Below are 15,196 nucleotides of genomic sequence, written 5' to 3'. Positions count from 1 at the left end.
ATTTTAATACAACCATTTCAATGATTATATTAAATAAAAATACTCTAGATATACCAAATAGAAAACAAATAATGTGAGATTAGACTAAAATGTGAAACCCAGCTGTTTAAAAGAAATCCACTTTAAATATCAAGACATAAAAAGGTTAAAAGACTAAAAGAGAGTGTGTGTGTGCGCGCACGCACACATGCGTGCATGCGCGTGCACACACACCCGTGTGTGTGGTGAAAGCAATAATCAAAAGGACACTGGAGGGACTGGAGATGTAGCTCAGTGGTAGAGCACTTGCCTGGCACATGTGAGACACTGGGTTTGATACTCAGCACCACATAAAAATAAATAAAAAGTATTGTGTCCATCTACAACTAAAAATATATTTTTAAAAAGGACACTGGATTAGTTATATTAATATCACATAAAGTAGACTATGGAACAAGAAATATTACCACAGGTAAACAAGCTTATTTCACAGTAATAGTGTGGTCAATTCTCCAAAAAGATATAACAACCTTGAATGTACCAAAAAACAGAAATTCAAAATAAATAGCAGCTAAAATTGAAGGACCAGAAAGGAAAAATCAACAAAACCATCACTCTACTCAGATGGAGACTTCAGTATTCCTACCTTAGTAATTGACAGAATGTTTAAATGTAAAATCACTAAGTATATATAAGACTTGAATAACACTATCAACCAATATGACCTATTAATTGACATTTACAGAAGAATTTACCCCAAAACAGCAAGAGTTCTGGGTAAACTCTGCTAGAGTTCACATGGAACATTCATCATGATAGACATAGTGAGAGTCATAATAAAACACTTATCGTGATGGCTAATTTTGGTTGTCAACTTGATTGGATTGGAAGAGTCCTAGAAAATTGGTTAAGAACATTTCTGGGTGTGTCTGTGAAGGTGTTTCCAAAGAAGATTGGTGTGTAGGTCAGTAGCCTGGGTGGGAAAGATCCACCTGGAATGTGGACAGCACCATACAATAGGTTAGAGACTCAAATGGAATGAAAAAGCAGGAAGGAAAATCTATCTCTCACTGTTGCCTGACCCTTCTTGAGCTGGTGCATTTTTCTGCTGCTGTCATCCATGGACATCAGATTCCAGATTTTCTAGTCTCTGAATGCAGATTTGCACTACCAGGGCACTTTCAGTCCTTCAGCTTCAAGCCGAGGCTGCATTATTGGCGTCTCTTTCATTCTAATGTTTCTGACTTCCTGGACTGAACAGCTTCTATTTTCTCTGGGTCTCTAGCCTATAGAAAGCCATTGTGGGAATATTCAGCTTGGGATCATGTGGGCCAATCTAATAAATGTCCTCTAATATCTGTATCCTTTAAGTTCTGTTTCACTAGAGAATCCTGATACACTTACCAAATTTTGAAACAAAAACTATACAAAGCATATTCTCTGGCAATAATAAAATTAAACTCAAAATCAGTAACAGAAAGATACCTGGTAAACTCCCAAATAATTGAAAATTGAGTGATACACATCTAAACAGGAAAACAAGTTAACAGGAAGTTAATAGGAAAAATAAAAGGGGAATTTTAAGACACTTCAAATTGAATGAAAGTGAACAGGATAATTTATCAAAATTTATGGGAGATGGGTAAAACAGTGATTAGAGAGAAATTCATATCATTAAGTAAATATATTACGCAGCTAGGGATATAGCTCAGTGGTAGAATGCTTACCTAGCATACACAAGATTGTGAGTTTGATACCCAGCACCAAGCACGTGCACACACACAAACACACACCCACACATGAAGACAAGTATCTCAAGTCAATGATCTAGATTTCTACTTAAGAAAAAATAAAAGGAACAAATTAACCCAATACAGGAAGAAAGAATAAAAACAACAGAAATCAATGAAATTGAAAATAGAAAATCAGTAAAGAAAATCTACAAGACTAAGAAAGTGACTCTTTGAAGAAAATCAACAAAATTGGCAAACTACCAACCATATAAATGGAGAAAGAGAGAGAGAGAGAGAGAGAGAGAGAGAGAGAGAGAGAGAATTGGAAAAGAGAAAGAGACATATGTTAAGATGTTAAAGAATTGCGTTACATAATTGTAGAGGGTATAAATGCAAAATATACAATGTGGAACAGCAGGCTAGAGACCAAGGGAAGAGATGAATCCTGCTGTCCTGAGTCTGAAAGCAGTCAGACTCAAAACAGCCACATTTTTCTCCACAAGTTAGTCATTGTTATCAAGGTAGTCTTTTTACTTAGGCCTTTCATTGACTGGATGAGACCTATCTACATTCTGAAGGGTAAGCCATTTACTCAAAGTCTACTGATTTAAAATTTTAAAATACCATTTCTGAGCACAAAGAGTGTGGCTCAATGATAGAGTGCTTTCATAGAATGTATGAGGCCTTGAGTTCAATCCCCAGCAACAACAACAACAAAGACTTCTTGGTCTGGGGGTATAGATCAGTGGTAGAGTGATTGCTTATAATGTATGAGGCCCTAGGTTTGATCCTAGGACTGCAAAAACAAAACAAACAACAATGAAAGATCAAGCAAGATTTATCCCTGGAATGCAATGAGTGTTTTGAGATATGCAAATCAACAAATATGATACATCCCACTGACAGAATGAAGGACAAAAATTGTAATTGTCTCAGTAAGTGTAGAAAAATTATTTGATAAAATTCAACATCCTCTCATGATAAATATTCTCAATGAATTAGGCACAGAAGAAATATGCCTCAATATAATAAGGTTCTATGTATTAAGTCCCATAGCTAACGTCATGTTTAGAGGTGAAAAGCTGAAAAATTTCCCTGTAAATTCAGGAATAAGACAAGAATATCCATTTTCATCACTTCTAATCAACATAGTAATGCAAGTCCTAAACAAAGAAACTAGTCAATAGAGACTTAAAAGGCATCCAAATAAGAAAAGTTGCTAAACTCTTCTCAGATGATATGTTCTCATATATAGAACATGCTAAAGACTCCACCAAAAAACTGTTAGAATAAGAAAAGTCAGTAACATTGCTAAATAAAAAAATCAATATTTAAAAATCAGTTGCATTTTCTATATACTAAAAAAAGAACTACTGAAAGAGAAATTAAGAACACAATCTCATTTTAATACATCAAAAAAATAAATACTTAGGAATAAATTTAACCAAAGAAGTAAAATATTTGTACACTGGAAACTAAAACTTCATGAAAAAAATTAAAGACACAAATCAATAAAAGACATCCCATATTCGTGGATCAGAAGAATTAATATTGTCCATACTACCCAAAGAGATCTACAGTTTCAATGCAATCTCTTAAAATTCCTATAGCTTTTTTTTTTGTAGAAACGGGGTAGATTTCTAAAATTCATGTGGAACCACAAAAGACCCTAATAGATAAAACAATCTTGAGTGAGAACAAAACTAGAAATGTGGACTTCACAGTGAAGCAAATTGATTACCACAAGTGACTCCATTTTGTATTATGGCTCCATCTTGTACTTGTGGATGTTTTTCTAAAGATAGATCTTGTGAGGAAATAGGATGTAGGAAAGTACAAAACAACACGTGCTGCACACAGCTGATTAGTATCTTAGTTCTACAAACAGAACTTTTCCAAGAAAATTATGACACTCTCCAGAAAGGGAATTTAGACATTAACAGGAGAAAAACATCTTGTATTTTTGTAGTTTAAATTCCTGCTTGTTGATATGTAATTGCTGATAACTACCATCATAAAAGTATGAGGAATCCAGCTGCTTGGGAGCTCAGCTCCCCCATGGTTTCAACTACTCCATGAGTTAGTTTTTCTTTATTTCACTGTGCTTGCAATTGATGCCCCCCATGTGAGGACCCCAGTGCAATGATCCCCTGTAAGGGATCTATCTAGTCACCTACAGACTGAGGAAACAATCCAGTGAGAGTGTATCTTGGTTGGACATCCCAGTGGTAAATCAACAACAGGTCTTGGGTTCTGTCCCATTAAGCATGGGATGGAGTCTGCTTTCTCTTTCTCAAGTCAAGCAAATATGAGGAATTCCATTTCTCCTGAAGTTAAAGGGCATGCTTTTCAGTTAAGAGCCTTAATAAAGAAAATAGGACCAACTGTTCTTTATCATTTATTATTTAGAACTTTTAACTGTTATTAGGAAACAATGCCCTTGGTATCCAGATGCTGCTAGCAGAAACTTGGGAGCAAATAGGAGAATGCCTCAAAATGTCTATTGGGTAAGAATTTAATTACTTGGAATCAATGCCATTTAGCTATTCAACCTATTCAAAATTTACAAATATTATGCCCTAATCTTCCCCCTCTAGATAGACTACCTCCTCAAGCTCCCAAGTAAAAGGAAGTAAAGAACCATGGAATTACTTAGGATTTTTAGTAACTAATCAAGCCATTAAATCATAGAAGCTTCAACTTAATTTACCAAATTTTTACACATTAAATGATTTACAAAGATTACTAGAAAATATCAATTAAATCAAACCCATATTAGACATTCCTACAAAGGCAGTGTATCATTAGATCTCTAGGTTTAAGAAGTCAGCCCCCAAAGAATAAGTGTCACTTTATAATCCAAGTTGCTATGAGACATAAAAGACTGTTTTCTCTTTTCTTACACTCTGGGTTCCTGCCCCTTCAATAAGCTCCTCCCTAAATAGATTTCTCTTTTCACCAGATAGACACATAAAAAATAGATAGATAGATAGATAGATAGACAGACAGACAGACAGATAGATAGATAAAAGATCCCATAGATGCAAGTTTTCTTTTTCTTAAAACACTTTTTCGGAGGACTTCATGAGTTTCCAAATTCTTTAAATATCTATGCTGACTCTAATCTGATCCAAAGTGTTCTCTGGTCTGATTAAACATGCTCCATATGCTCTTTTAATAAAATAATTGCAGCCATATCATTTTTTTTTTTGTTTTTTTCAAGGACTTTGCCTTATTCTAAACTCAAGGTTTTCTAATAAATTAATATTTGGTCCTACACCAATTAGTCTGAATTTGTCTAACTAGAATTTGTAGTCCTGTTTTTCTTTCTGCTATTTTTATTCAGGGTGAATTGTTCAGAGGTTAACTTTCAAATACACTAAAAAAAGGAAAGAGTCTTCTCCTTTAAAGAATACTAAACAAGGGCTGGGGATGTGGCTCAAGCGGTAACGCGCTCGCCTGGCATGCACAGGGCGCTGGGTTTGATCCTGAGCACCACATAAAAATAAAGATGTTGTGTCCACCGAAAACTGAAAACTAAATATTAAAAAATTTTTAAAAAGAATACTAAACAAAATAATAACAATAATAATAAACAATGGTGATGGTGGGAATGAAACTAACCCCATGAAGGATGCCACCTGAACCTCTGATTTCAGCATCTGCCATGGGTGACAGACTCTACTCCTAACATCCCCAACTGAACATGACTATCCTATATCTGAGTTATATTACAAGAATCTGTGAAAACTCTAATTTAATATATAAAGGGTTAAGTCTGACAGTCTATTTAATTAAACATCTATAACTCTTTTGCTTCCTACCTGTGGGCATCTAATACCTAACAAAGGGCTATAAAATCTTTTCTTCCTATTGATTTTTATGTATATGTGTGCACATCTGAGTATTGTGTGTTGTTCATTTGTGTCTATAAATCATGTACATGGTACCAAAATTAGCATATAGATAAATGAGCACACATAATATTTTTTAAGTACCAAATGCTTTTCAGGTCATGTGACTTAAATTAGTTAAGATAAAAAATAAAAGAAAAGATGTCTTCAAAATTACTAATCTGCAAGTTTTTCTAGGTGATCAGCCAATCAAAAAAATAGAATCTATAAAATGTTTAAAATACAACATCCTATGTCTTTATCTTCATGGGTAACATGTTTTACAACAAATAAATTTAACATAAATGGAATTAATCTTCATAAATAAGTTTGTTTAAAATATCTGATTCATTTACAAAGTTAAATACTATAACATCAACTACTAATTTTAAATTTAAGCACTCTTGGGCTGGGGATGTGGCTCAAGCGGTAGTGCGCTCGCCTGGCATGCGTGCGGCCCAGGTTCGATCCTCAGCACCACATACAAACAAAGATGTTGTGTCCGCCGATAATTAAAAAATAAATAAATAAATAAATAAATTTAAGCACTCTTGGCTTCTCAAGTTCTATAATAATATATTTGGGGAATTTATTGTATTTTTATAGATTGTTAGTAAATTAAAAGCTTAAGATGACTTTGTTTCAGGGTCTTCACTAAAAACAAGATAATTAAGGACTAAAATTCAGCTTACAGGTATTGTTCTATATAAAAAAACAAAAAACAAAACAAAACCCTTTCTTGATTTAATCCTAACCTCCCACTCTGGAACACATTCATAAAAAATTAGATATAATTAAATGGATATTTTTACCCCATCAATAGGATGTAATATTTGTCCTAGGTTTTTACAAAAGGCACATTTAATTATGAAAGACAAAAATTGCTGTTAAGCCATATGTGGCAGGGATCCTGATTTTATCTACCCAGCTGTAACTAACACTCAACTTGATTTTCTGATGGCCCAAGATGATGATTAAAGAATTGCCCTAATTGGGTATGAAGGACAAATATCTTTTTACATACTCATTAATCCTTAAAGAATATATTATTTGGGCTGGGGATGTGGCTCAAGCGGTAGCAGCGCGCTCGCCTGGCATGCGTGCAGCAAGGGTTTGATCCTCAGTACCACATACAAACAAAGATGTTGTGTCCGCCAAAAACTAAAAAATAAAACATTAAATTTTTTTAAAAAGAATATATTATTTAAACAAAAAAGGTGAATACACATCCACCATATATACCTCAAGAGCATTTCCTGATTTCCAATTATTAAAAAAAAATATATTACAAAGGGATACCAATCTAAAAAGTATAGTTCATAAAAACAGATACATAGAACAACGAGGCAATATAGAAAGCCCTGAAACAAATCTACACATTTATATCCAACTGATTTGACAAAAGTTACCTAGTACACACAATGAGAAAAGAAGTTTCTTCAAAGTAATGGTGTTACATTTGCTTTTGCTCAAGAAGCTTAAACTGTTGGGATGCATTTGCTCTCCATTTCCCTGGCACAACATTCCTTCACCCTTCAAGTCTCAGCTTAGAAACTCCCTCCTCTATGAAACCTTTCCTTAACAAATTAGGCCTTCCTTAGCCTTGGCTACCAAAGTTATTTGTACAAACCTCTTTCGTAGCAATGACCTTATTAAATTTTTACTGTTTGTCTCCTCTTTTAGACTGAGCTTCCTGAAGACAAGGACTTTATCTTTTCATCTTCTATGTTCCACATGTCCAGTCCACGTTTTCCATATGGAAAACAATGAAGATTTCTCAAAAAATTAGGAATAGAAGCTAGGTGCTGGCACAGGTCTGTAATACCAGTGACCACATAGGCTGAAGCAAGAGGATCACAGTAGGTGCTCAATAAATGTTTGTTGACTGAAGGAAAAGAAATAAAAATTTAAAAGGCAAAGTACATGAACAGACAGTTTTACAATGAAGACATACAAATGGCTAACAGATATGAAAAAGTACTCAATATCATTAATCATAGAGAAATGCAAATCCAAACCACATTGATATATCACATGTGTTAGGATGACTACTACAAAAAGCCAAAAGGGCAATTGCAATGGTGCACAACTGTAATCCCAGCAGCTCGCTCAGGAGGCTGAGGCAGGAGGATCATGAGTTCAAAGCCAGCCTAAGCAACAGCGAGGCGCTAAGCAACTCAGTGAGACCCTGTCTCTAAACAAAATACAAAATAGGGCTGGGGATGTGGCTCAGTGGTTAAGTGCCCCTGAGTTCAATCCCCAGGTAACAAAAAAAAAAAAAAAGTCAAAAGGTAAGCATGAGACAAATGAGACAAGGTGGAGGAAAGCGAGCCTTTAGGAATATAAACTGATATGCCGATTATGGAAAACAATGGAGATTCCTCAAAAAATTAGGAATAGAAGCTAGCTGCTGGCACAGGTCTGTAATACCAGTGACCACGTAGGCTGAAGCAAGAGGATCACAAGTTTGAGGATAGCCTCAGCAACTTGGCAAGACCCTCAACAACTTAGAAACCCTGTCTCTAAATTTAAAAAAGGGAACAGGGGATGTAGCTCAGTGGGAAGGAACCACTGGATTCAATTCTCAGCACCAAAAAAAAAAAAAAAAAAAAAATTAAAAATAAGAACTAAAATAGGATTCAGCAATCCCAAATCTGGGGATGTATCCAAAGGAAAGATTTATCTCTACCTCTAAGATAAAGCTGCACTTCTGTGTTCATTACATTATTTACGATAGGGTATATATTGAAATAATCTAAGTGTTTGTAGATGGAAAGATGGATGGATGAATGGATGAAGAAAATATAGTGGGTTATGTATATAAATATATGGGCATATATATATAAACTTATTCAGCCTTAAACAAAGAAATTCCGCCATTTGTGACAACATAGGATTCTGTGCTAAGTGAAATGGGCCATTCACAGAAAGACAAATATTACAGGATCTCACTTACATGTAGAATCTCTAAGAAAGGTAAACTCAAGCTGGGCACAGTGGTCCACACCCATCATCCCAGGGGTTAGGGAGGCTGAGGCAGGAGGATTGCTAGTTCAAAGCCAGCCTCGGCGAAAGCAAGGCACTAAGCAACTTAGTGTGACTCTAATAAGCAACTTAGCATGTCTCTAAATAAAATACAAAATAGGGCTGGGGATGTGGCTCAATGGTCAAGTGCCCATGAGTTCAATAGCTGGTACCCTACCCCCCAAAAAATATAAACTCTTAGAAAGTAGTAGGGTGAAAATTAGGGGCTATGAGTAAGAACTAAGGGAAACTGGGAGATGTTAGCCAAAATGTACAAACTTGCAATTAAAATATGAATAACTAGCTGGGCATGGTGGCTTATACCTGTAATCCCAGAGGGTCAGGTGGCTGAGGCAGGAGGATGGCCAGTTCAAAGCCAGCCTCAGCAACTTAGCAAGGCACTAAGCAATTTAGCAAGACCCTGTCCCTAAATAAAATATAAAACATTGTTAGGGATATGGCTCAGTGGTTAAGCTCAATATTTCAATTCCCAGTATACATATGTATTTCTCTGTGTGTGCACGTGTGCACGCACTGGCACATGTGTACGATTTTTGGAGACCTAATGTTGACTTCAGTTAATAATAAAATGTTATATACTTGAAATTGGCTGAGAGTAGATCTCAAGAGTTTTCACTACTCAAAAAAGATAACTCTGTGAAGTGATCAATGTTAATCAACTTGACTGTGGCAATCATTTCACAATGTACACATATAACAAAGCATCACATTAGGGCCAGGGGTATAGCTCAGTGGTAGAGTGCCTGGCATGCACAAGGCCCTGGGTCCATCCCCAGCACCACAAAAACAAAAAAAATCATGTTGCAATATATACAATTTTTGTCAATTAAACCCCAAAAGCTGAAAAAGGTAGATACATGTAATAAATTAACTCTTAAAAATGAAATTATGACACATTATAACATGGATGAATCTTGAAGACATTATGCTAAACAAAATATGCCAGTCACATAAGGACAAATATTGTATTATTCTATTTATATGATGTTCTTAAGAATATTCATGGAAAGCAGAATTATATATTGTGTGCATGTACAAATATATAACAACGTTAATACATATTACAATGCACCAATAAAAAGGAAAATAAAAATGAAAAATGAAAAAAAATAATTGTGGAGGAATGGCAGAACAAGATTCATTAGTGGGTACAGAGCTTTGGTTACACAAGATAAGAAGAGTTTTGAAGAAGGACTGTGGTGATGATTGCAAAATAATGTGAATGTACTTAATGGCATGAATTGTATACTTAAAAAGGAATGACAGTTGCCTGGGGTTGTGGTTCAGTGGTAGAGTGCCCACCTAGCATGCATGGGGCACTGGGTTCGAGCCTCAGTATCACATAAAAATAAAATAAAGATATTGTGTCCATCTAAGACTAAAAAATAAATATTTTTAAAAAATGGCTGACAGTAACTTTTATTATGAATCATTTACTACAATTTTTAAATAAAATTTGTCAACAAAGCTTTCCCATAATTGGGAAAAAATTGTCAGAAAGCATATATCCAATAAAGAACATGAACCCAGAACAGAATCTTTTAAATTAAACAAATAATAAAACCATTACAAAACATGTAAGAGATGAATATTTTGCCAAAGAGGATATTCAGATGGCAACATGAAAATGTTCAAATCATTAGTCATTAGGGAAATACAGATTGAAACCACAAAGAGATACCACTACATACCTATGAGAATAGCTAATGTCGGGTGAAAAAAAAAAAAAAAAAAAACTGGCAAAACCAAGTGCTAGAGAAAATGTGGGACTAAACCTTTCATGAGAATGTCAAAATGGTAGAGCCACTTCAAAAAACAGTTCAGCAGTTTCTAAGAATGTTAAACATAAACTTACCATATATCCCAGCAATCCAACTCTGGGAAATTGCTCCAAAGAAATGAAAACACAAAAAGTCGCATACAAATGTTTACATAGCAGCTTTATTCATAATTGCCCAAAACTGCAAAGAATCTAAAATGTCCTACAAATGGGGAATAGATAAAACAAATGGTAGAACATCCACACAATGGCGTATGACTCAGGAACAAGAACTAATGTTAACAACCAATGACATTGGTAAATCTCAAATTTATTATTAGCAAATTGAGTCTCAAAAAGTTACATCTGTATAATTCCACTTATATGACATTCTTCAAAACATAAACCATAAGGACAAAGACAAATCAATGATTACTAGAGGTTAGTTATAGGGGACTGGTTTTAACTATAAAGTAGCAGGAGTGAATTTGGTGGGGGTAGGCTAATAGGACCGTTCCATACCTTGATTGTAATGGTTATTACATACCTCAATGCATAATTTATCAAAGCTTATATAACTGTAACCCAGAGTAAATTTTACTTTTTTTTTTTTTTTTTTTTGCAGTAATAGGGACTGAATTCAGGGCACTCTATCAATGAGATACAACCCCAGAACTTTTTATTTTTTTTTATTTTAAGACAGTCTTGCTAAATTACCCAGGCTGGCCTCAAATTTATAATTATCCTGCCTCTGCCTCCAGAGTAACTGGGATTATAGGTGAATGTCGATATGCCTGGCTCCAATGTAAATTTTAAGAATACAGGTTTAAAACTTGATGGTGTAAAATAAGCCTATATACTGTCTGATTCTATTTATATGGCATTCATGCTAAAGCAAAAACACAGGGACAGAAAACAGATCAGTGGTTGCCAGGAACTGAAGATAAGGGATAAGAGTTGACAACAACAAGGACTGCGGAGTTTTGGGGTGAAAACAAATATTCTGTATCTGGACTGTGATGGTGGTTCACTCATATATTAATGTGTCCAAGTCCACAGAACTTAAACTAGAAAGGGTAAACTTTATACAAATTATCTTAATTTTTTTAAAAAGAGGAGGAAAAAGATTCAATAACTAGCTTTAAGTCAGAAACAGTGGTGCACATCTGTAATCCCAGATACTCAGGAGTTTTTAAAAAACTTAAGATATGCTACAGGTGGAATATCTAGAATCTAAAATTCTTATCCCAACATGACTATTTTAGTTCTTCTATTTGATTTTGGCCAAATTATGTTCCCATGTTTCTCAATCACCCAGATATTTCTATTTTTCATCCTTGTTTACCAGAACCATTCAGGAATTTAAAAAAAAACTATTTTAAATATTAAATTATGAAATTCCAACTGGATGTGGTGGCACATGCCTGTAATCACAGCTACTCGGGATGCTGAGGGGGGGTATTGCAAGCTTGAGGCCAGCCTGGGCAACTTTCAAAACTCTGTCTCAAATAAAAAATAAAAAGGGATGAGGATGTAGTTCAGTGCTTGCCTAGTTTGCCTGAGGTCCTGGGTTAAATCCCCAGTACTGCAAAAAAGGGTGCATGTATATGCATTTGTATGTGTGTATGTGTGTGTATGTATAAATAAAATTCTATATGGTTGTAAAATGGCTTTGGCAGTCTCAGTACACAATTTTTCATTTTAACACCTATCAGGAGAGCCTTATAATATGATGTGAATTAAACTGGACCTCATTCAAGGAGACTATGAGAACAAAATTTTAGCTAGACAATACCAGGATTTTTAAAGCAAAAAAAAAGAAGAAAACGCATTTTAAGGACTTGATAACAGAGACTGGCACACAGTAGGTGCTTAATTAATGTACTTTTGTTAAGAAGGCAGTATAATGCAGAGGAAAGGGCCTGCATAGGGTTTTAATCACACTTGGTGCTACCAGTTAATGTTGTCTTGGGCATAACCTGTCAACTTTCTGAGCCTATTTATTTTTCTTATGATATTAATCCCATACCAGTATAGCCATACTGAGAATTAAGGAGGTTTAACAGATTTCCAGAGCTTGTTGCAGTTTGTGCACAATTAGTAACTAACTCCTTCCTTTGGCTGTGCCTGAATACAGTAGAAGTCCGCACTTTCCAGACAGAAGAGCCTATAGTCAGTAGCTTTCTCCTGTGTCACCTGATTCCATTCTTAGGATCTGGTTAGGTAAACTTTGGGTGCCAGCCTGAGAGGCAGAGGCAAGAGCAAGACTAAAGGGTATATATTCATGGTCAAAGGATGGTATGGAAGTTTAGTGTAGGTAGCAAAGACTGAAGTAATGTAATGCCCACTCCTTACAAATATATCAACTCTGGATAAATGGCTAGGAACTGAAATTCTGTACAAGAAACAAAAATTCCTAGTAAAATGAGATTGTTTCAGTTGTAATCTTCTATCCCAGTCCCTTTACAAGAGCTTGTTATAATTTGGATCCTAAATGTATCCCAAAGGCCCATATGTTAAAAGACTTGATCTCAGGGTAAAGTAAAACTTTTAGGAGGTGGGGCCTGGTGGGAGATCCTTAAATCATTGGGATATTGAAAGGGATTGTGGGACTTCAGGCACTCCCACTTTTTTTTTTTCCTTTTTTTGCTTCCTGGCCATAAGATGAAAGGTTTTGGTCACCACATGTACCAGCTTATCTATGCTATCTCACCAGAAAGCCAAAGCAATAGAGCCAATCAATCATGGACTGGAACTTTTAAAACTTTAAGTCAAAATAAGCCTTTTCTCCTTATAAACTGATATCTCAAGTATTTTACAATAGTGACAGCAAGCTGACTAAGCCAGGCCCCTAGTAGTGCTTGGGCCTGATGCCCTTGTCTGAGTAGGGTAGGTCCTCCAAGAGGTGATAGTTAATTATATTTTAATGGGTAGGTTCCAGCCACTGGGAAAGAAGATAGCTGGTGCAGTCCCAAATACAGCAACTCTCTCAAGGACACACTCTGAATAACTGGTATCAGAACTCTCCAGAATTATGGAATTCAAATGCTGATGCTGGATAAGGTCACACAAGGGCAGGGATCAGCCAGAGCACTTCAGTTAACGGAATTTCTCCAATTCTCACATATGCCAAGATGGGACTTGTCCCTAAAGCACCCAGCTGCCCTACCAACAGGTACCTTGTTTTCTCCTCCTACAATATAGTCTCTAACACACTTTAACACCAGCCAGGCTTATTTGTTTTCTTCTTCCCTTTATCCTATCTCCAGACCCTTGCACAGATATAAAAAGGCTCATCACTATTCCCCTGTCCCCACTGCCACCCAAGTGAGGACCTATGAACTTGGAAGAAAGATGCATGGCCAGAAGCCCATTATAGGGATACCTTGGTGGTGATACCTCTCATTGAATGGTAAACAAATCATCTTCCCTGCAGGGGCTCTAGGTCTACTAACAGTCTAGCCTTTATTTGTACATTCAGCGGTCTAAGAGGGCTTGTGGGAGGTCATCCTTAATATCAGCTCAACCTACGGGGTGGGATCCTGGGATTAAGAGTGAGGGATAAATTGTTAGCACCTGGGCTCTGCTGATATTTTCTCTTATAAAACACAGCAGGGATTAAGTAAAGTTCACTGGATTTGGCAACTCCAACCTCTCTAGAGAGAATGGAGGGAACAGTATGGGGAGGGGACACACAGCATGGGAAGTTTTTTTTATATATATAGGTACTTCCGAGAGAACCAAACTCCATTTGTACTCCCCCATCCTATAGGAACCAGTGCTTAGAGGGGGAGGGGAGTGGGATCAACTGATCAGTCACCAGCACTGTCATCACCGTTGCCCGAGAGGTCGAGAACAGACATCATGGAATCAGACAGCTTGCTGGCGATTTTATCTGCAAATGAAGAAATAGATGCAATCTTTTGGTGACTGGCTTGCCAAAAGAAGGCCTACCCGAGCTGGCCTAAATGAAGCTTGGTCTGCACCAAGCTCCCAAAATGGCTCACGTAATCCCCAAACATTAAAAAAAAACTGATGGGCTGTTGGAAGCCACTATTAAACCTCACAAGTAGAACCATTTATCAACCTGTGAACACCATAATATAACTTCTATCTCAGAGTTTCAACTCTCAGGGCTCCAAATATTTTTGTCTCTTCCAAGAACCAAAATAGTAATTTTTTTTTATATTGTGTTGAACTTAGCACTCCATCCTTACCCTCAAAACAAAGCTCTCACCAGGCATGGTCATGCACACCTGTGACCCTAATGACTAGGGAGGCTGAAGCAGGTGGATCACAAGTGGGAGGCCAGCCTGGGCAACTTGTCAAGACCCTGTCTCAAAATAAAATATTAAAAGGCTGAGGATGTAGCTGAGTGCCGCTGGGTTCAATCCCCAGTACCACAAAAACAAAACAAAAAAACAAAGCTCCCACGGCAAAAGAGCAACACAGCAGTAGTAGCTTTGGGCCTGAATGCTCACAGCTCACATCTCTCATTTGTCCCATTATTCTTCAGGATTCCCTGAGAATGGGTTAGATCTCCTCACAGTACTTGTTGTCTCTTCAGAGTGATCACTCTGTACTGTCAAATGTCTGTTTTGTCTCTTCCACACTCTCTAATAAAACCAGAAGTTCAAGGGCAGTTTATTTCTGGAGTCCTAGGACTCAGTGTAGAGCCAGGCCAAGAATGAATGTTTGGTTATAAAATATGGCCTAGTTCAAAGAATAGGGCTGACAGGGCCAATCAACCCTACCTAGTTTACATTTTGCCTCCACTTATTACTAGC

The 15,196-nt window shown here is 36.4% G+C and overlaps 1 protein-coding gene across 1 annotated transcript in view; it reads right to left on the bottom strand.

Moving 5' to 3' along the window:
- Nucleotides 1-10,573: 10,573 nt before the first annotated feature.
- Gnl3l (G protein nucleolar 3 like) overlaps nt 10,574-15,196 on the bottom strand; it is a 36,300-nt gene continuing 31,677 nt past the window's right edge. The window contains exon 16 of the mRNA XM_027950181.2: nt 10,574-14,304. Coding sequence (XP_027805982.1) covers nt 14,222-14,304 — 83 coding nt within the window. The 3' untranslated portion in view covers nt 10,574-14,221. The remainder of the gene's footprint in view (nt 14,305-15,196) is intronic.

Source organism: Marmota flaviventris, chromosome X, assembly GCF_047511675.1.
Source record: "Marmota flaviventris isolate mMarFla1 chromosome X, mMarFla1.hap1, whole genome shotgun sequence".
NCBI lineage: Eukaryota > Metazoa > Chordata > Mammalia > Rodentia > Sciuridae > Marmota > Marmota flaviventris.
The sequence above is the reverse complement of the archived record's forward strand: the minus strand, read 5'-3'. Positions and strand labels throughout refer to the sequence as shown.